General features: G+C 69.6%; 1 protein-coding gene across 7 annotated transcripts; it reads right to left on the reverse strand.

Moving 5' to 3' along the window:
* Positions 1–258: 258 nt before the first annotated feature.
* LDB1 (LIM domain binding 1) lies at positions 259–20,643 on the reverse strand. 7 transcript variants are annotated; one of them, XM_090056987.1, is made up of 11 exons: positions 20,426–20,643; positions 9,150–9,252; positions 8,101–8,145; positions 7,510–7,585; positions 7,164–7,266; positions 6,127–6,299; positions 5,575–5,697; positions 5,215–5,298; positions 3,907–4,030; positions 3,534–3,682; positions 259–2,606 (listed from the first exon to the last, which is right to left on the reverse strand). In XM_090056987.1, exons 1-11 carry the CDS (start codon positions 20,448–20,450, stop codon positions 2,376–2,378), a joined length of 1,236 nt encoding a protein of 411 aa, XP_089913113.1. In that variant the 5' UTR covers positions 20,451–20,643; the 3' UTR covers positions 259–2,375. The 7 variants fall into 7 exon arrangements, with proteins under 7 accessions (XP_089913113.1, XP_089913115.1, XP_089913112.1 ...); XM_090056989.1 differs by lacking the exon at positions 20,426–20,643 and adding an exon at positions 14,432–14,571; XM_090056986.1 differs by lacking the exon at positions 20,426–20,643 and adding an exon at positions 13,575–13,740 and having other exon boundaries at positions 3,540–3,682.
* Between the last annotated feature and the right edge of the window lie 1,239 nt (positions 20,644–21,882).

The raw sequence follows: 21,882 nt of genomic DNA on the forward strand, positions 1-21,882 counted from the left end.
GCTTCTGGGCCTCGTCGCTAAGGAAGCGCAGGAGGAATGCGCCCGGGTTACCAACCCCGCTCGGCCCGGGGCGCCGCTGGCCTGGGGCCAGGCCCTGGCACGGCTGCTCCGCTCCGGCCCCAGCGCCAGGCCCAGGGACCGTTGGGCCAGTGCCCGGGTGCAAACGAGCTGCAGCACGAGCCAGGGCCCCGCGCCCACGCGGGGGGTGGGGGGCTCCCCGGGGGCGCCGCGTGGAAATCAGAGCCCGGAGCAGCGTCGAACCAAAAAGTCGCTTTTATTGGTACCGTACATGACTCATAAATGGCACAAACTATGCGGGGAGGGAGGAAAAGGCAGTATAGTGCCCAGGGGGCCGGGGGACGCGTCACCGCCTGGATCGTGCCCGGGGGGCGGGGCTGGGGTGTGTCACCATCTGTATAGCACCCAGGGGGTGGAGCTATTGCCTGTATAGTGCCCAGGGGGCAGGGCTATCATCAGTATAGTGCCCGGGGGCGGGGCTACTGGCTGTATAGTGCCCAGGGGGTGGGGTTATCATCTGTATAGTGCCCAGGGGGTGGGGCTACTGTGCATATAAGGGGGGGGGGGGGGGGGCGGGGGCAGGAGCCATGTGTCCTGGTCTCATCCATGCTACAGGGACCCCCCGGCCCAGCTCCTGCACCCAGTCCCCGCCCTGCTGCCAGGGCAGGCACAGAGCTTGCCCCAGCCCAGGGCCCTGATCCCGGGCCCTGCGAGTGCCAGGCTGGGGGGTGGGAGCAGGGGGCTGCCCGGGCCAGGAGAAGAGGTGTCGAACAGCAGGTCCCTGCTGCACGGGGGATGCCCCTGAGCGACCAGCAACGAAACAGGGATCCAGGCAGGACCCCTCCAGCACTACGACCCTTGCCACGTAGCTGGGCCCCTGCCCTCCAGCCACGGCCACCGGCAGCAATGTGGGGGTGGCCAGGGCCGGAGATGGGAGGGGCGCTGCTGCTGCTGCCCCTGGACACGTAATCCCCCCAAGCCCATGCCCGGGGGCGGCCAGGACACGGCTGCCGGTGCATGTGCAATGCGGCGGTGCCTCCCAGTAGCTGTGGCACACGGGGCCCCGGGGCTGCTGCCTGACCCGGAGGAGCCCCTCCAGGATCCAGCCTCGGGTCAGCCCCCATCAGGTCGTCCCCGCCCCAGCGGGTGGATGAGCCCCCCCCAGTTACAGACCGTGCCCGGTGCCACGGCACCCCCAGCCCAGCCCAGCCCTGCCCCGGCCTCCGGGGAAGGAACAAATCGCCTTGAAAAAAAGGAGAGGAAATGGTGGCCATTGGTATTCGTGTTTCCCTAACACCGACGGAGGCAGCTGCTCTAGTGAGAACACAGGAAAGAACAGTCGCACACACTGGCTACAGCGCGCAAATGTACAAGCACGAGGTACACAAACCCGAGGGGCGGCACGGGGACGGGGACAACAGCACACACATCCGCGGGGGCCCGGGGAGGAGGGGGCCACCCCAGCCCCACGGGGGGACGGGGGGTCCGGGGGGAAGTCTGCAAAGTCTCTCCTTGGTCTGAAGCTCTCTGAACCGGGTATAGAAAAGGAGACGCCCGAGAGGCCGAGGAGACGGTACAAAAAGTGGGGAGAGGGTGGGAGGGATGGGGGGGCTTTTTTTTTTTTTTTGCTTTTTTGCTTTTTAACTTACCAGTTTAATAATATTATTTAAAAAAAAAAAAAATCCAAAAGCAAACCGGGAGCCCGGGGCCGCGACGAGAGGGGAGCGGGGGCAGCTGGGGCGCTGGTGCCCTGCTCTGGTCCCTCCTGCCCCTGCTGCCCAGCTCCCCTGTACAAAGCTCTGCCCCGCCAGTGCTTTGGACCCCAGGCCAGCCCCCCGGCCCAATGCCCACAGGAGGCGCCGCCTTGAGCGTACCCCCGGGATCAGGGGCCCAGCCCTGGCTCTCCCCGGCTCCCTGTGGCTGGCCCTACACCCCCACACCCGGCGCCCGCGGCTCGGCTGCCGGGTCCCCGGGGCGGGCACCAGCGATCAGTCCTGGCGCGCAGCCGGCGGCAGGCTTCCAGTCGAGGGGCTGCCGGGCGGATGAGATGGAGACAGAGGAAGAGAGAGAGGAAAGGGGAGCAGGGGGGAGGGGGGATGAAGCCAAGCCCACTCGCCCTGCCCCGAGGGAGAAGGGGGTCTGGCGTGCAGAGGCGGGGGTGGCGGGACGTGTCTGGAGGGGGCCGGGGCGCCATCGCAAGCTGTCTGCAGCCTGGGGGCAGGGGGCAGGGCAGGGCCGGGCCGGCGGGCGCCCCCGGGGCCAGGCCGCGTCCCGCCGCAGTCACTCTCCTTTGCAAACGTACAGGTAGATCGGTTGGGACTCAGTCCGCGGGCGCCGGGCCGGGCCGGGCCGGGCCGTTACTGGGACGCCTGCGAGGTGGGGTTCTCCGCCTTGCTCTCCTGGCTGGAGGGCGGCTTGCTGTTCCAGGGGCTGTTGGCGCCCAGGGCGGGCGAGTTGTTGAAGCTGTCCTCGTCGTCGATGCCGTTGGCTGCGTCGAACTGCGTGTTCTCCAGCCGCGTGATGAGCCGCTCGTCCTCGTCCCCGAACTCCCCGCCCATCAGCGTCGGCTCGCCCACCACCATCACATCCTGAAAGGGGAGACGGTCCCGAAACATAATCGAGGCAGGGGCGAGCCCGGCCCTCCGAGGCCTTCCCAGACCCCCTGCTTGGTGCCGGCAGCCGCCCTCGTGGCCCCCCCAAGAGCTGGCAGCGCACCTCCCAGCCCAGCCAGGGGCAAACGCAGAAAAGAAATCACTGGGGTTTATCCCTGACTGTCTTTCGCCAGGCAAGGGCTGGTCACTGCACAAAACTAGGAGGCAGGTCATTTAACACCAACACTGGGACTTGCTTTTCCACCCAGCGGGGAATGAAAGGGGAGCTCGTGGCCCCCCGATGTGGTGGAAGCTGAGGGATCAGCCAGATTCACGTCGGACACGTGCTTGGAGGAAAGGGGCATTGGTCGCTGTTGAGCAGGGAGTAGGGGAAGTGGCTGGGGGCATCCGTGAACTGCATCAGACTTGCCCGTGGCAGGATGGACCTGGGTCTGACCCAGCACAGGGCAGCTCCGTTCGTAGGTCCTGGACCTCAACTGCTCCCACAGAGCTGGCAGCCCCCCACCCCCCGGGATGGGGCATCTCCACTGCCCCTACAAGGGGACCCCATGCGGGGGGTTCACCAGCTGGGCCCAGTCTCCCTGCGGTCCTCTCCTCCCGGGGTCCCTGCTCTAGTGCCAGGTGCTGGCACTGCCACCCGTGCCCACGGTTGAACCCCAGGCAGCAGGGACTGGGTACGCCTAGGTCCACGTGAGCACGAGTGAGCCCAGCAAGCCCCATCGCCCCGTGGGGGCACGGGGAGGGGTCGGGGAGCGTAGAGCCTTGCTAGTCATCCTTGCAGGGAGAGGCCGTCCCTGCCCACGGGGCTGGCCACGAGCCTGCCAGGCCCCGTGCCGCACGGGTGGGAGGGAGAGGGCCGCGCCGGGGCCAGGAAGGAAGAGAGAATGGAAAGGGGATGCTTACAGGTACCTGACTGGAGAGGGCGAAGGTGCTGGCCGGGCTCTTCTTCTTGCTGTTGCTGTTGTTGGTGTTGCCCCCGCCCGAGCTCATGGTGCTGCCCCCCGACATCTTCCGTTTCCGGCGCTTGCTGGGCTGCTGCCGTGCCGGCTCGGCTGGGGGCACACGTCCAGTTACTGCCCCCGGGCTCCACCTGCTCCACTGCTCTCCCCCCCACCTTGCCCAGCACCACGGAGTGGGAAGGGTTAATGACTCATCCCTGGGGGACTCGGTGCCAGGGCTGGGAGTGGTACCCGGGCGCCCCCCCGGCCCTGGGCAGAGCCGGTGGGCTGGGACCCCAACCCCCCCGCATCGATGGGGAAGCCGGCGGGGCCCTCACCAGGCGGTGCCACCATCCGCTGCCACTTCTGGAAGAGACAGGTCTTGAGGCAGTCACGTGGGCTGAGGCTGTAGGTCTTGTGTCGCGACATCAGCTCCTGCATGGGCTCGAGGATCACGCAGAGCTGCGGGAGGAAGGGGTCAGGCTCGGCCACGCACGGCGTCCAGGGGCATGGTGGGGAGGTCAGAGCCCACCACGGCCCCAACAGCCTCCTGTTCCTGCCCAGCGACCGCCCCGGGGGGAACAGGTGAGATGCCGATTTGCACACCTTGGCAACAGGCAACGACTTAGCCCCACAAGCCCTTCTCCACATCCCCGCCCAGCAGCTGCATCACAGGGTCAAGGAGTCCCGGAGCCGCGGGGCGGGCAGGGAGCTGCGGGGTCACACCCAGCCCCAGCCCTGCCTGAGGCAGGAGCAGCCCCGTCCAGACCAGCCCAGATGAACCCCGTGTCCGACCTCAGTGCTGCAAGACAGTCACCCCTGATAGCTCCGGGATACAGGGGGGCTGTGGCTGCCAATGTCCTGCTGCTGCCGGGGGGTCGTGGGCGCTGCAGAGAGCCCAGGCCCAGGCCGTGCCCCCGCTGCAGAGACAGGCAAAACCCCCCCAAGTCCACACCAGTCTGAGCAGGGGGGAAATCCCTTCCTGCCCCAGTGCAGCCTGAGCGCAGGGGCAAGACCCTCCAGTCAGGACCCTGCGGGGCTGGTGCCAGCAGGAGCACTGGCACAGCCCCGTCCCATCCCCAGCCTGGGCTGCAGCACCCAGCGCCTCTGGGGGAGGTTTAAAAACACCAAGAAACATGGAGCAGAAAGGGGAAGGGGGGAGCATCCTGCACAGCCCAGAACCCGGGTTCCCCCACAGCAGAGCACAGGCATCGCTGCGCCTGGATCACCCCCCACCAGTGGCTGCCCAAAGCTGCATGTAGAGCAACATCCCCCATGGCATCTGGGGCTCGGCGCTAAGGGGCCCAGGCAGACTCTGAGCTCCAGGATGGCAGCCAGAGACACGAGGCCTTGAGCTGCCCCTGCCAGGACCCAGAGCTGCAGCCCCCACAGCAGCCCAAACGCCTCAGGGCCTTTGCCATGGGACAGGGCTCTCTCCAGGGGACTTCTCCACTGTGCCCTCTGCCAGCCCGCTCCGTCGTCCTGTTGCTCGGTGGGGCCTGAGGCAGCTCCTTCCTTGCACAGAGGGTCAGGTTGGGCAGCCCCAAGTTCAGCCCGTGCCGGTCTCGGCTGGGGTCCCAAGACGTGGACGGAGAACCCGGGATTCTGGCAGCCCACCCTGCTCGCCCTCCCCACCCCGCACTCACTCGGAGGTAGTTGAGGGTGGAGTTGGAGAGCCCGCAGCGTGTGATGTTCTTGGACAGCTGGTCCAGCATCTGGGGGTCCTGCGCCTGGGGGGCAGACAGCAACGCATCAGCCCCAAGCTGGGAACAGCGACCGCGTTCCCCCACCCCCCAGCTCTGCCCAACCCATGCATGCAGGAGGCTGAGACCCCTTAGCCAGACTCTCCCGAGCCCCCTGGCCCAGGAGAGACAGCCCAGCACCCCCCACCTCCCTTTCCCACCTTGTGGGAGACACGTGAATGCCACGATGTGCACCAGGTGTGGGCTCCCCCCCACCACATGGCAACCGCCCCTGCATGTGCGTGTACACGCATGTGCACTCACGTGCATGGCAAGGATGCTGCGGGGGATGAGTTCCCGGTGCTGCCGGATGCTGAAGTGCCACGTCTTTATCCTCATCATGTCGTCGAACATGAACTCCAGGTAGAGCCGCCCCTCCACGCACACCTGTGATGAGGCCCCATCACGCTGGCACTAGAGACCACCACCGTGCCCCTTCCCCGCACTGCTGCCAGCTTCCTGCGCCACCCACCCCCAGCCCAGGCCCCGGCAGGTCACCTTCCGCAGGGCATCACGGCCTGTGCAGTGCGGGGGGCGGGTGCCAGGAGACGAGATGCCATGCGCAGCATCCGCCAGACAGGCAGGCACAAGCACGTCATGACCACAGGCACTTGACCCATTGGTGCAGGAGGCCGGGGCATAGACGGGCACAGGACGGGGTGCCCAGGCTGGCATGGGCAACCTCCACTCACACAAGTGCCAAAGAGCAGCTCTGAGAAAGTCCTGGGGACATGCGGGCAGGTCAGTCCCGGGGCCCCTGGAGGAGTAGGGCCATGTGGCGGTGGCCACGGGAGGCCGTGCAGCCGTGACCCCTACCTGGGTGAACATGGGCTTGCCGTGCTGGGTCACCATGGTGCACTGGTCACAGTCGAGGGACACAAAGTTGTTGTGGAAGGATTCCTTGGGGTGTTTCAGCACATAGTACAGCTCCGTGGCGCCCCCCTCGAAGATGCTGCGGAAGTAGCGGGGGATCAGCGTCCGGCCGATTGCTGCAGGAGGGAAGGGAAAACGGCGTCAGCCACCTGCACCCCAGAGCTAGCCCCCCCAAACACTCCCTGGCCAGGGGTTGTGAGAACATCAGAGCTGCCCTGCACGGGGTCAGACCCTGGTTCGTCCTGCCCAGCCTCCCGTGTCACACGGACAGAGAGCGGAGCTGGACGGGAGTGACTGGGTCCCAGCAGGGTTTCCCCTGCTCCTCGCCTCCTTGCAGCCTTCAAGGTCCAGGCAGGTCCAATGCGGAGGCCGTGCCCCGCACTCCCTGCTCAATAGCGACCAATGCCCCTTTCCCCCAAGCACGTGTCTGATCTCTCCTCCTGTCCTCCTCCAATGTCTCTGGTCTAAGCTGACCAGGCCTGGCCCCATCAGTCCCCCCTCACATGGAAGTCCCCCCACAGCACTCATCACCCCCGCTGCCCTTCTCTGCACCTTCTCCAGCTCCTCCAGCTCCTCTTGGAGGTGTGACACAGGCAGGGGGCATCCGCTGCCAGGACAGTGGGACAGTCCCCCTCCTCCCTGGGGACACCAGGCAGGGTGAGGCCGGACCCCTGCTCTGGTTTCTCCGCTCTACGTTGTGGTTTGCTTTCCAGGCCTCTGTCCCCATGGCGCCCAGCATCTCCAGGGTGCCCATCACGTGGGTCCCTGAGCAGCCAGCTGGTTCTCCTTACCAAGCCTGTCTCCATGCCCATGCTGGGGCTGTACAGCAGATCCATACAGCCCCAGACCACACAGCCACGGACCCACAGACCCGGGGGAAGCTGGGGGCCTGCCCCTGGGGCAAGACAGCCCTTAGCCCTTGTGCAGCCTCAGCCTTTGTGGGGCTGGCTCCAGGATGACCCTGGATGGGGGGCACTCACTGTATCTCTTTGGTCCATCCTCCAGGCAGAAGGTGATTGTGAGCATGGCATCGTCCTCGAAAAACTCGGTGGTGAAAGCGTCCCACCACAGGTTGTCACACTCCTGGGTGCAAAGCATGGTGGCATCAGGGCATGGCCATGGCTTCGCACCCCTGGCCAGAGCTCAGGAGCCCAGCTGAGCACATGAGGAAGGGGCAGGGTCTCTCAGGGGCTAGGCACCAAGTACCACCCATATGTCCATCTTGGCACCCACTCTGCCCCAGCCATGTCCTACCCTGACCTCCCCTATGCTGCCTGGGCCCCCCAGGCCCTCACCCAGGGTCCTGACCCCTTCCCAGGCCCACACCTCTGTCCAGTTCTGCAGCCGCTTGTTGAGCTCAAATATCCGGTAGTCGGTCTGGTTCCCGTACGGCGTGTGCCTCCTGCCGGGAGAGCGCAGGGCGCCGTCAGATCTAGGTGGGGGGCAGGCGACAGGCCCTGCACCCCCCCCCAGCAGCCCGGGCACAGGATGCTTAGTCTCCCAGCTGCGCCAGCCCAGCCGCGTACCCGTGGGGCTCAGGGCTCTGTCCCTGGGGCCGTAGGGGCTGTGTGGGGGCAGGACAGCCCTGCCTGCCCCCCTGCAAATTGGACACCAGCACCAGGGGCATGCCCAGACCCCGAGGTGCCCAGGCGGATGTATGGTGCTGGCCCCCCAGCCAGCACAGGGGGCAGGAGCTGAGGAGGCATCGGCAGCTGCTGCATGGACACAACAGGTGTGTGCCACCACGAGCGTGACAGCACCCAGCAGGGGGCAGCTGTGCCCACACGTATACACCACGCGGGCACACGCTCCTCCAAGCACCCGGCAGGCAAGCAGCTCCCTGCACACACATGCATGCACACGCAGGGCTCAGCTGCCAGCCCAATGCGTGCCTCCCCCACCGCAGCTCGTACTTACCCGATGCCAGGCTCCAGGTACGTCGGCGGGTACATGGGTGTGGGACTGTGGAGACATAAGCAAGCACGACAGCAGAGAGTCAGCTGTGGTTGCACAGGGAATCCCCCCAGCCCTCGGGGACCTGACCTGCGATATCCAGGGAGATACGGCAGCTTCTGGCCTGGCCCGGAACTGGGGTGCGTGACCGGGGACCCCGAGCCCAGACGGGGAGAGCTGGACGGAGGCTCCTCCAGCACCGGGACATGCCACCTCTGGGCATGGGACTGCTCGGGATGTCCCCCGGGGCCAGGCTGCGTCTGCCCATGACCAGGAGTGACGGGGCCACCGCTGGGACCAGGGGCTCCACCCAAGCACCACACGGGCCCAGGGCAAGGAGTGGAGGGCGCTGGACCTGACCCAATGGGCACCAGCACCGGGGCCGGGGGGTGCTCGGGGAAGAGATACCAGGGAACTGGGGGGACTCAAGAAGAGGCAGGGCGGGCACTGGTGGGGGAGGGTCCAGGTGCAGCAATGCCCATGCTCTGCTGTGGGGTGTCCTGTGCTGGTTGCTCCCCCCGCCCTTTCTGCCCCATGTGTCGGGGGGTTTAATCCTCCCCCAGAGGCGCTGGGTGTTGCAGCCCGGGCTGGGGCTGGGCTGTGCCAATGCCGTCGTGGCACCAACCCCGCAGGGTCCTGGCGGGAGGGTCTTGCCCCTGCGTTCAGGCTGCACTGGGGCAGGAAAGGATTTCCCCCCTCCTCAGACTGGTGCGGACTGGGGGGTTTTGCCTGTCTCTGCAGCGGGGGCACGGCCTGGGCCTGGGCGCTCTGCAGTGCCCGTGACCCCCCCGGCAGCAGGACGTCGACGCCTGCAGCCCCCCTCTATCCTGGGGGCGGGGGCGATGCCTGGGGCTGTGTCAGGGGCAACTGTGTCGTGTGGCCCCGAGCTCGGACACGGGGTTTGTCTGGGCTGGTTTGGATGGGGCTGATCCTGCCTCAGGCCTGGATGGGACCCTGCGGGTCCCTGCCCGCCCCGTGGCCCCAGACGCCTCCCCCCGCGCAGCCCCACTCACCCCACATCTCGATCCAGCATGGTGCCTGGGTGGAAGGGGGGGAAGGCGTTGCCGTTGGGGGGCTCCTTTGGCGAGTACAGCTTGAACGACTTGGAGGAACAGCCTGGGGGAGAGAGATGAGGGGCAGGTCAGCGCAGCTCGCGGCCCCGAACCCTGGCAGCACAGAGGGACCAGCCCCACAGAGCCCCCCAGACCCTCTCCCGGCAGGTGCCAACCCTCCCTTTCTGGCTCCCCCAGGCAGGATCGGGGCCCCGGCCCCTCCCACCTGGCGCGGGCCCAGCCCCCAGAGAGAGCCCAGCGCCGATCCCAACCCGGCCTCTCTGGAGCCGCCGAGTCTGGGCAGGGCTGGAGCTGGTGCCCCGCGCCCGGGAGCCAGCCAAGGCCCCGGGACGCGGGGGGGCAGCTGCAGCAGGGCATCACTCGCGGGTCAGCGGGCTGCAGCTATGCAGGGGAGGGGCCCGGTGCCAGCCCTCGCAGGAGCCAGCCTCGGCCTGGTAAAATCAATGCATCGCAGCTCACGCAGCCCCTGCCCCCCCACGGGGCTCTGCTGCCCCAGGCTGGGGGTGGGAGTGGGCCTGATCCTGTCCCAGGAGCTTCTGGAACCCCCCAGCCTCCAGCGCCCGTGTCCCAGCTCTCCGCGGAGCCGGGCGCTCTGCTTGCCATCCCCGCCTCGATTTCCCCACCCGTGCCAGTGCCTGGGGAGCACCCTTGCTGGGCTGTGTCCTTCCTACAGTGCACCCGTGCGGTTGGGGAAGGCCAGGCCTGGCCGGCGGGGAGTTTGTAAGCCCCCCCAGGGCTGGGCCCTACGGTGCTCCGGCTTGGCACAGCCCTCGCCCACCTCGAGCCCCACTGCACTGGGACCAGGCACGGCGCAGACAGACAAGCCTGCATCGGCTCTGGGTCCCCCCCAGCAGCTCTGGGGGCTGCTGCCCCGCGGGGCCGTCTCCCCCCACCCCAGCTCAGCCCCCTCCAGGGCGGGAGCCTGGCCTCTATTCCCGGCTGGGCAAAGAGCAGGGGGCTGGGGCTAGGACGCCTGGGCCCTTTCCCGGCCCTGCAGAGACGGGGGGCTAGCGGGTTACGTGCAGGGGGGCTGGGACGCACACTCTCAGCGTCAGGGAACAGGACCAGGGCTCCAGCGACACCGTTTCCCGGCCTTGGACAATTGTCCCCCGGCTCCGGCAGGGCAGAGGGGCACTGCTCCAGGGTCGGACACGGGGCTTGCCCGGGCTGGTTTTGTCAGGGCGGATCCTGCCTCAGGCAGGGCTCGGACTGGCTGCGACCCCGCAGCTCCCTGCCAGTGCCTGGCCCTGGGATTTGTACGCGGCCGAGGGGCCGATGGTGTCTGTAGGGGAAACGCGGCGTCATCATGTTTGAGTGTGAAAAGGGGCAGTCACGGACAGCCTGCTACGCTGCACAACAGCGTAAGTCCGGAGGGCGAGGAGCCGACGCTGGGTCAGGGCTGGTTCCAGCCCCTGCGCTGCCCGGGCCCGCTGGGGGAGAGCGAAACGGGGGGGCCGCAGCCACCAGCGTCCTGCCACCGCCGGGAGGTCACGGGCGCTGCAGAGCCCAGGCCAGGCCGTGCCCCGCTGCAGAGGAAGGCAAAGCCCCCAGTGCAGACCAGTCTGAGCAGGGGGAAATCCCTTCCTGCCCCAGTGCAGCGCGGGGCTGAGCCTGAGCGCGGGGGAAGACCCTGCCGCCAGGACCCTGCGGGGCCGGTGCCAGGAGGAGCACTGGCACAGCCCAGCCCCAGGCCCAGCGCCTCTGGGGGGGGAGCAAAACCTCCCGACACGGAGCAGAAAGGTGGGGGGCTGTGCCAGCAGCGCTTTGCTCACACGTGTGAAGCCGTGTTTGGAGGGGAACAGGCACAAAACCGGCTTGGAAAACCAGCTTTTACGAGTGCAGCCAAACGGCCCGAGAGGTTCTGGGCGTGGGGAGCCCGAGACAGACGGGTGCAGAGAGCCAAGGTGGCGCTGAGACCCGACTGCACCATCCCGGCCCCCGTCGGGGTGCTCCCTGCGGGCTGGGCCGGGGGGCCGAGGGGAGCACCCGGCCGTGCCACCGGCTCGCCGCGCGGAGGGGGCCCACTGCACGAAGCTGCGGCCGGCCGCGGCCAAATGGACCCGGGTCTGTGCCAGGAGCACCCCCCAGCGTGGGGGCACCAAACCTCCCTGCACAGACACAGACAGGTCCGCGAGGGTGGCGGCGACCGACCTGTACTCCAGGTTAGCCCCGGACCCTCCCCAAATACCACTGCCACCCCCCTCCCCCGGCACAATCCACTGCTCTGCTTTCTGCCACCCGCCCTCTGCTGCTCTGCCATCCGCTCCCTCCCCGACCTCCCACGTCACACATGCAGAGGCTGCCTGTGCCACTCGTCAGACGTGTGCCACAGGTTGGCCGGCCCTGCTCCAGAGAGCAGTGCTCCGTGGCATGCAGCTGCCGCAGCCCCCCGCCCCCGCGCAAGATATTTCAGGTCAAACAAAAGCCACTTTAGTACCAAGCCCCCTCCCCCAGGCATCCACTCTCACCCATGCACCGTGGTCGCCCCGGCCTGGCACACCCGAGGACCCTGCCCTGGGCAGCCTCCTGCCTCCCAGACCCCTGCACCACCCAGCACCGTCTCCCCGCTGCATCCCCTGCACGAGCCCTGGGGCATTCGGGGCATTTCCAGCAAGGCCGCACTGGGCACAGCTGGCAACGCGTGCCTCTGCACCTGCCCAGAGAGGATCCTGGGAGGAGCGGGGCCCCGGGGCCCTCCCGGTCCAGGCTCCCCTCCTGGGCACCACGCCAGCACAGGCGTCCAGGGATTCCCACTCCCACGGGTCTCGCTAGTGCCCGGGCAAGGAGTCCCGTCACACCCGCCCCGGGGTCGCAAGAAACCTGCTGCTGGCCTGAGCCCTCCCTGGGGCCTGTGGCTTCCTGCTCCCCCGGGGCGTACCGCCGGCTCCCTGCAAGCTCAGGAACACACGCATGTGCGCACTCGCACCCCTCTGCCTGCGGCCTCAGGAACGCCTATGCACCCGTGCACACACACACGTGCACACCCCCCTGCATCAGCCTCAGGAGTGCAAAGACACACACGCACACGCATCCCTTTACCTATATCAGCCTCAGAAACACACGTGGACATGCATGCACGCACCCCCCCGCCCTATATCAGCCTGATGAACACCCTCCACCCCCACCTTTGCCCCACATCCCCTCTGCCCCAGCACCCCCCTGCACGGCCACCGCACGTCCCCAGAACCCGCCCAGCCCCAGCAGGTGCAAACAATGCACCGCCACTGCGGGCGGCCGTAGCCGGGACCCCCACGCCCGCAGCAGGCCGGAGACGAGGGGCCGGGGTGCACGGGGGGCCAAGTGCCCGGGGCCGCTCCCACGGCGCACGCCTCTCGCGAGCGATGTTTCCTAGCTACGCACTTGGCCCGGGGGAGCCAGCATCAGGGTCCGGCCCCACTGCTCTGACTCCCCCAGACCTGCTGGGGGGCCGCCCCCGCCGGAGCCCACCCCCACGGCCCAGGGCGGCCGCTCCCAGCCTGCACTGCTGCAGCCCGCCCGGCCCGCCCACATTTGCATCAGGGCAGCGGTGCATGCCGGGACGCTCGGCCGGCCGCCTGCCTGCCAGAGGTGGGGCCGGCCTCGCCAGGCCTGGCCCGCCGTGGGGAGACCGCCGGCCCCCCGTGCCCGACGCAGCGCCCCCGGCCCCGGCACAGCCCCGCCGGGCCGCCCCGCTGGCCCCCACGGGAGAAGCCCGGGGGCAGCAGGGAGCACGCACGCTTCGTAACACCCCCACGCTGCCCCCTGCTCGGGGCAGGCCCGGGGCATCACCCCGGGGGCGCTGGGACCAGGGGAGGGAGGCTGCAGCGGGGCTGGGTGTCCCGTGGGCCCCGATCCTGAGCGCAGCAGCTGCGATGCCGGCCGCCCCCACCAGCATCGAGCCCCCTGGGCCAGGGCGTCGTGCTGGCTCCCACGCTCCCTGCGCAGCTGCGAGGAAAACCCACCGAGGCTGAAACGCTGTGCGCCCGGGCGCTGGGGCAGGGGCTCCGCAGCATGCTGGCAGCTCCCCCCGTCCCCACCCCGTGCTGGGGCACGGCGAAGACACGGCCAGGCCCCGGACCCGCGAGGCTGCCCCAGCACCAGGGAGCAGGAGCCTCGAGCCCAACGGGGCCGGGGAATCTCCCTGCAGCGTGGGGGCCAGGACACACAGTGAGGCAGGCCCGGCCCTGCCCCAACCCCAACCCAGCCATCGCCCCCTGCCAGGGGCCCTCCAGGAGGCTGTGCGCAGGCGTGGGCCTGATTCTGTGAGTTGCCTTCTGCCCCCCCACACGTGCAGGGGCAGGCGGGTTCCTCCCCCCAGATGGGCCCAGGGATCGGGGCCGCTTTGGTGCTGCCCACGTCTCCCCCAGGGCTCAACTCTGTACCCACCTGCTCCAGCCAGGGCCGGAGACAAGGGTCCAGCACAGAGACCCCCAAGCCCCGCTGGAGCCGGGGGAAGGTGCTGGACGGGACCCGGACGGGGTGCCAGTGCCACCGGGCCCCCCAGGCAACCCCTGATGCACGCGGCGGCTCGGCGCTGGAGCTGCGCTGCGCTTGGCACTGTACATCTGCGGAACACAACAGACACCCGCGCCGGAGGGACAGCTCACGCCGCCACTCGGCTCAGCCGGGACGAGGCGGCCGGACCCCGCGCCCCCGCCGACTCCAGAGCAGGGGTCCAGCCTGCCCCCCGGCCCCGCGCTGACGAGCCCACGCAGCCCAGCACCACCTGCACCCGCGCCCATGCCAGCCCCGCAGCCGGGCACGTCCCTTACCGAGCAGGGCTGGAGCCCCCAAAGTAGTCCCCTGCGGGGCCTGGGCACAAAGTCACTAGTGCCACGAGTTTGCGGTCCTCAGCCCCACGCCCACGACAGCACGTGCAGGAAGGGACCGGCGGGTCCAGCGCTTGCGGGGGGGAGCCCGCAGGAGCTCGATAATGAAGGGGCCGCGTGCCGGTGTGGGGTGGCGCTGCCCCCCAGCAGGTGCCCGGGGGCGGGGAGCAGCTGCCGGGGCTCGGACGCCCCCACCGTCCCGCACCGGAACCGCGCACATGCAGCCCCCGGGAAGCGTCTGGGGGGGGCCCGGCCGCGCGTGGACAAACTTTCTGGCCCACGGAGCCCGGCTCCCGCCTCCCCCCGGCCCCGGCACAGCCCCCGCTCGCCGGTGGACTGGCACCCGCCGGGGCACGGAGCCGGGCCGGGCCGAGCGGGCACCCGGCGCCCGCACCGCGGCCCGGGGGCACTTACCAGGGAGAAGGCAGCAGCTGCAAACTTAGCAGGCGGCGGCGGTGCCCGGCTGCCAGGCCATGGAGCTGGCAGGGGCCGGGGGAGGCGGTGGCGAAGTTCCCCGGAGCCGGGGCTCCCGGCAGGCCGCAGGCCGGCTCCGCGAGCGCACCGAGCCCTTTGTTTGCGAGCTTCCCCCTGAACAATGGCTGCTGCCGCCGTCGCCACTGCCCGCAGGGCCTCGCCGGGCTGGGGGCTTCGCGCTGGCGCGCACGGCTGGGCGGGCACGGCCGCCCGCACGGCCTCCGCCCCGCGCCCCGCTGCGCCCCGCCGCGCCCCACCGCGCGCCCTCCTCCCCGGCTCCGGCTCGGCTCCGGGGGCTGCGCTCCGCACGGGCAGGAGGAGGCGGGGAGAGGGAGGGCTGTGCCGCGCACAGCCTGAGAAAAACAAAAGCCCGAGCCAGCCCCAGACGGCGCCGGGCAACCCCAGCGCCCCGGCCCCCGGCAGCTTGCGGGGGGACCCGGGCGCTGCCCCGGGGGGCTTCCCCCGGAGCCCCGGGGGGCTGGGCTTTGGGGGCACCCCCAGAGCTGCCGGGGTGCACGGCCTGGTCAGGCCAGCGAGGAACCAGCTGGGACACGCCGGGCACCTCTTGGACACCCCAGGATGGAGGGTCCCGGCAGTGCCACGCGTGGCCCCAGCACGCATCGGCTCACAGCAGCCCACGCATAGAGCCAACGCTGGCAGCCGACCCCACGCCTGCCCTGGGCACCTTTGCAAAACCATGTAGACAATAACCCATTTCCAGCCCTGGCTGCATTAGGACCCGGCCCGACGATGCCCGTGCCCGGGTCAGCGCCGCCAGCACGGGCAGGGGAACGAGTGGGGTCAGCCGGGCCTCATCAGCCTGGGCTGGGGCGGGGGGCTGCAATGAGCCTGCCCCATCAAGCCCAGGGCCCTGGGTTCACATCCTGCCTGGGCCAAGCCAGCTGTGGGCACCAGCGGGGGAGGCCGTGCCCAGCCTGGGACCACGGCCTGTGCCATCCTCCGGGCACGGGGCTGCCGGTTGCCTGCCCTGGCCTGTCCCTCCACCATGCTGCCACCCCGCGCCACAGCCCTGCCCCGTCCTGGCCGAGCTGCACTCGCCATGCTCTCTCCCACGGGCTTCAACCCGTGTCCCGAGCCCCAGACCAGCCAGCTGCCGGCACAAAACCAACTTCAAAGCTCTGACACTGCAGCAGCGCAACGGGCAGCCTCAGAGGCTCGTCGCTGGCGCAGGGAGCCAGGACCCGGCTGCTTCAGAAGGACTGAAAACCTCTGTTCTTGCACAAAGAGCCAGGGGTGGCAGCTCCCAGGCCCCAGCATGGCCCAGTGCGCTGAGCACAAGCTCTGGCTCCTCCTCCGCCACCGACTCACACGGCCCTGGGAAAGTCACTTCATCTCCCCCAGTTCCCCCGCGTCCGGCACGGAGCAAGCCAAGCCACTCATTTGCCCTTGCTTCAGTAAAAGCCTCCCGCGGTGAGGCTGTGCCCCACGGAGCCACTGGGCTAGGCTGGTGCTCCAGGCACCCGCAGGGCTGCAGCCCCGGCCCCAGGTACCCAGCAGCAGGGAGAGAGGGGAGCCGGGGGCAGCAGGGGCTCAAGGTGGGAGACACAGCAATGCAGCGAAAGCCCCTGGTTCTGCTTTCCAGAGATGCCGGCTCTGGGCTCGGCCCATGGCAGGACTGCGCACAGCAACTGCGACCTCCTGGGCCGGCTACGGGTCCGAGGAGAATTTCTGGCGTGCGAAGAAAGCCAAATTCCTTCAAAATGAGCAAATCAACAGACCCCCGCCCCCGGGGCCTGGCAGCGTTGGGGGGGGGGGGGGGGGGTTTCCAAGGTGTGACCTGCCCAGCCCAGCGCTCCAGGCACTGGCACCGCCCAACCGGCCGAGGGCCCTGCCCTGGGCCCCAGAGGCCGTGCCAGGCCCGGCGCTGCACACGGCAGCAGAGCAGGTCCCTGGGGGTGCAGACGCGGGGCGGGCGGGAGTGCCCCAGTGCCCCCGGCTCAACGTCTGCCCGCCCCAGGGGGTCTCTCAGGGCAGCCTGCAAGCGAGGGCTGGTGGTGTGTGCTGCGGGAGCTGGGGAAGGCACCTGCATGGGCAGGCCCTGGCCCTAGCACTACACGCACACGTGCATGTGCACATGCAGACACAAATGCATACATGCAAAGATGTACACACTTGCACACAAGCACATACGTGTGCAGACATGCACATGCTTGCACGCATGCATGCAAACACATACCTGCACATACATGCACGCACAAATGCATAGACATGCACACTCTTGCACCCATACATGCATGCAGACACCCCCCCTGCAGAAATACACGCACGTGCATAGGTGCACACGTACTTACACACACCAAGACACATGCACACAAACATACGTGCACATGCATATACACGTGCACACATATGCACGCACGTGCACACAAGCAAAGAGAGATGCACACACACACGCCATCTAGCTGCCACCATGGCCAGGGACTGAACCCAGGCACCTCGGGAGATGAAACCTGACTCCCTGCAGCTGAAGCCGAGGAGCCGCAGCTGGGCCGCGCCACCCCCACCGCCGCCAGGCCCCTGGGGGGGAGCCAGCACACGCTGCCAAGGGGCTGCCCGCATCCGGTGCTCCCGCGGCGCACGCCCCCACACCCGTGTCAGTGCGGCGCAGGCAGGCACAGACCAGCACAGGCCTGTGCGCACCCAGGAGCACACCCATACACGGGCACATGCACGCAAGCCTCTGCACGCTGCCCTCAGCCCGGCCTCCCCCACGACCCCCGCCGACACAAGGACACAACGCGAGGGACAAGGCTGGGCCCGGCAACCTACAGCCCTGGGGCACAAAGAGGCCACCGACCTTGGTGTGGAGAGCGTCCTGACCAGGCTGCCCTGGGTGCGAGGCACTGGCACCCCGCGCACCCCGTCCTGCCCTTGCAGGCAACAGCACCCCAGTGCAGTGGCCCTAGTTGCTCCTGGCGACCCCGGAGTTAATAATTAACGAGGCGCGGGGGAGGAGAGCCCACAGGCACCACCCCACCCTTGTCCTGGCCTCAGATGTGGCCACCTCTGGGGTGGAGCAGGACAGGCAGCTCCTGGATCCTAGCCCAGGCCCGCCGGGTGCTTGCACTAGCGCGTGCAAGGTCTAGGCCAGGGTACAGAGAACTCAGGCCCTGGGGGTCTCCAGGCTGCTCCATGCTGCCCCCTACCACCCTCCCTATGGGGTAGGGACCTCACTGGGCCTCAACTGGGGCGTCATCCCAGACACTGCACATGCATGGGAGCATGCACGTGCACGCGTGTGCAGTCCGGCTGCCTACCCAACCCTGCACACATGTACAACTAGACATTTATGTGTACACGCACATGCACTTGCACACATGTGCACCCCTGCTGCCTACCTAACCCTGCAGACAGGTGTAACTGAGCATGTATGTGTGCACACGTGCACGCCTGCGTGCACTCCTGCTGCCTGTTCAGCCATGAGGGTGTGTACAGAACCACTCACGAATGGACCAGCACATACGTACACCCAGACTGCCTATCCAAATTTGCATATGCATGCACCTGCACACACATGTGCATTCTGCTGCCTACCCAACCAACCACACCCAAGCAACTGGATACGTAGGTACGCACACACACGTGTACCTGCACACACATGCACCCTTATTGCTCATCCAACTGGACACGTATGTGCACACACACATATGCACCAGCACACGCGTGCATCCTTGCAGCCTTTCCAGCCCCCCGATGACCTGAGTGACGCGCCTGGCACATGGGGGGCCCGGCCAGAATCAGGGCCCGTGGAGCTGGAGCCCCCCAGCCCCTGGGCTCCCTGCAGCTGGGCCCAGCCCTGCTGGGACGTGCTGGGAGGGGGCTTGGGGTGCCTGCTCCAGAGGGAGGAGACTCCCCAGCCCCCGCGCCCGAGCCGGTTTGTCAGGCCCAACGCCAGGCCTCGCTGGGGCCACCGACTGACTCACCAGGCCCAGGGGCAGCCATGCCCGTCTCCCAGAGCTCACGTCCCAGGTGCTAGGCCCCACCACGCTTACACGCAGCAACATGCCCTCCACGCAGCCCTGCTCACCCCGCGACAGGCGAGGGAGAGCACAGACTCATGCGCGGCTGCCGGCAGGGGAACTGAGGCAGGGACCCCAGGGACGAGACCCCAGCACAGCCCCTTCGGCGGCAGGGAGGCCCCAGGGGAGGGGGCTGTTATCAGCAGGCGCCAGGCGGGTGGGGCCAGCGGGAGCAGCCCTGGCAGCAGAGATTAAGGCCCTCTGTGCCAGGGCAGGTGGCAGAGCTGGGGGGGACGTGCCCCCCAGAGAGGGGGTCCCTGCACCCCGTGGGGACGAGGCAGAGCCGGGGGGGCCGGGACTCCCGCGGCTCTGCCCCTGCCCAGTGCCAGCCGGCCGTGCTGCGGGCTGATAACGGTGGGGCCGGAGGTAGCAAAGGGGCCTCTGACCCTGGCAGCGTCTGTCCGGTCTCCCCAGCCCGGGACCTGCCTGCCACCCGGTCTGGGGGGCCCGGAGCCTGGGACAGGCCCCGTGCCCCCAGGCAGCTGGACCAGGGCCCCCAGGAAAGGGGGAGGATGTGGCGGCTACTGCCCCTGCCGCCCGGGAGCGGCCTGGGCGCACACAGGCCCCAGGCCCGGCACACGCGGGCAGCAGCCGAGGGACTGTCAGGAGCTTGCCAGGGGCCAGAGGCGCAAGGAGGCCCCCCCACCCACCAGGCTCAATCCTGCAGCACTGTGGGGACAGGGTAACACCCCAGACCCCACACGCCTGCAGCCGGCCAACGTGGGCTGCACACACATGTACCCATCACACGTGCAGTCATGCATGCACGCACTGCACACATGTGCACAACACCCGTGGCCAGCCCTGGTTCCTTGCTGCCCTGCTGGTGCCCGGGGTCTGCCCCCCTGCAGCCTGCACGGTCACGTGGCAATGGCGCGGCAGGCGAGGGCATCCCCGGGCACCGTCTGCTCACCCCAAGAGCGGCGTCAGCTGCCAGGGCCTGCGGGGCAGCGACAAGCTCGGCCCTCAAGGGCCAGCCCGCATGCTCCAGGCCCAGCTGCCCCCGCCGGGGTCAGGAAGGGGACTTCCCGCTGCAGCGCGGGCTGGTGGGCAGCTGACGGGAAGGCCGAGGGCAGGGGGAGGAGGCAGCCGTGGGCGCAGCTACGCTGGCACAGGCGGCCCCCCGTGCCCGGGGAGAGCGGTCCCATGTCCCGGGGGCGCCACCGGGCTCGGTGCCACGCAGGGGGCGGGGGGCGGTTACTCTGGGGAAAGCCCCGCGGCGCTCGGGAAGCCGCGGCCCCCTGAGGTCGGGAGGAGCCTGGCAAGCGGCCCAGCCGCCCTGCCCGGGCCGGCCTGGCGGAGCCGCGCGGGGGAGCGCGGCGCGGCGCGGCGCGGCCGGGCGGGCGGGGGCGGCGCGGGGCCTCCTGCCCCCCCCGGCTTGTTTACGTCTCTGCTTCTCCTCCCGCCGCTGCCAGGATTCCTGCGCGTCCATCTTGGCAGCCGGGGGGGACCCGCACACACATGTGCACGCCTGCACGCAGGCACACACGCTCGCGGGCAGGCACGGTGGGCATGTGCACGCACCCCCGCGCACCCTCGCGTGCGTGCACAGGCGTGTGTGTGTCTGCCTGCACGCGTATGCGCACACATGTGTCTGCATGTACGTGTGGTCTCGGCTGTGCACAGCGCGGCGGGGCACACGCCGCCCCCCCGCGCGCGGCCCAGCGGGTTCAGCCCCAGCGGCCTCCGGCCCCCCTGCGCGGGCGGGGGGGCAGGCCCCGGGGGGCGGGGGGGGGGTTGGGGCCAGCGCGCGCGCACACTGGCCCGCACGCACGGCCGCACACGCGCGCCCCCTCCCCCCCCGGCCGGGGGGCCCGAGCGCACGTCCCCGCGGGTCGCCCCCGGCCCCGATCCCGGCCCCGGCCCCGGCCCGGCGGGCGGCGCGCGCACTCACCGGGGCAGGCGCAGCCCACTGACATCTTCGCTCACATGCCGGGCCGCGCCGCGCGCTCCCGCTGCTCCGCGCGCCGCCGCCGCCGCCGGGGGAGGAGGCGGAGGAGGAGGGAGGCGGCGGCGGGCGCGCGCGCGGGGGGCGGGGAGGGGGAGGGGCGGGCGCGCGCCGCTCCGGACTCGGCGGCTTCCGCGCGCGCCCCCGCCGCCCGGGACCGCGCGCGCTGCCGCAGCGCCTTCCGCGTGGGGGAGGGGCAGCCGGATGTGCGGGGGCGGGGGGGAGGGCGGGGCCCTGCCTCAGTTTCCCCGTGGCCCGCCCGCCCGGGACGCGCACGCGCAGGCACACAAATGGACGCGTATGTGCGGAGCTGCACGCGCACACGTCACGGACACGCGTGCACGGGCAGACGCGCACGCGGGCACCGGCCCCGCCCCGTCCCGCCCCGCCCGCGGGGTGGGTGCGGGGCGCGGCGGGCGGGCGGGAGCGCCGAGCCCGAGGGCGGTGCAGACCCGCTCCCGCCCGGCCGGAGCCGCCGGGGGCGGGCCGCGAAGCGGGGCGGAGCCGAGCCGAGCCCGCGGGGCTGGGGAAGCCCGCCGGGCACCGGCCCGAGCAGGGGGACCCGTCCCGTCCCGTCCCTTCCTGCCGCGGCGCGAGCGCGGGGGCAAGACGCTCCGGCCAGCACGGGCCGTTCCTGCGCCCGCTGCTCGGCTCCACCCGTGCCAGGGCCACCAACCCGCGCGGTGCGGGGTCCCGGCGTGCCGCCCACCTGCCCCCCCTCGAGCCCCGCCGCACGGGCCGGGCGGCTGCGGGGTGCGGCCGCGTCACCGCCCCGCCCCGCCCACGGCCCACGTGGCTGCGCCGTGCCACCACTGGGGGGCGGGGCTTCGTCTTCCACCGCGGGAAAGTGCCGGAGGGCGGGGCGCCCCCCTCCCGTGACTCCACCGCGCACCGCCCACCCCCGCCCTTGACGTCATCGTCGCCGCAGGCGTGGGCGGGCCCTAAGAGGGCGCGCGCGCCCGCAGTAAAGATGGCAGCGACGCCAGAGGGGTGCCCGCCTTCAACATGGCGCCGCCCTGTGCTGGGCGCCCAAGGGATAAAGAACAAGAGAGTGCAAGGGTCTGCGTGCTCTTCAACACAGCCACGCTTTTCTTGCTCACATTTTTAATCATAAATTAATGGTAGTGATGGTCATGGTCATTACAATCCATTGCTGCTGATACTATGACTGCTGCTTGAGGCCTCTGCCCCAAGTACCCCACCTCTGTGCACGCACACATGCACGGATGCACATGACAGAAGGGGAAACGTGCCCCGTCACCTCTGCGTCATGCCAGGCCAAGGGACAGCTCGGGGTGCAGCGCACAGGCCGGGGACGACCCCACCTGTGGCCCTGAGCCGTCCCTTGGCCTGGCTAGGCCCTGCTGCTGGGTTGCAGGCGGGCCCAGTGCCAGCGCAGCTGT

The sequence above is a fragment of the Crocodylus siamensis genome, chromosome 7, assembly GCF_052110815.1.
Source record: "Crocodylus siamensis isolate JL-2025a chromosome 7, ASM5211081v1, whole genome shotgun sequence".
Lineage (NCBI taxonomy): Eukaryota > Metazoa > Chordata > Crocodylia > Crocodylidae > Crocodylus > Crocodylus siamensis.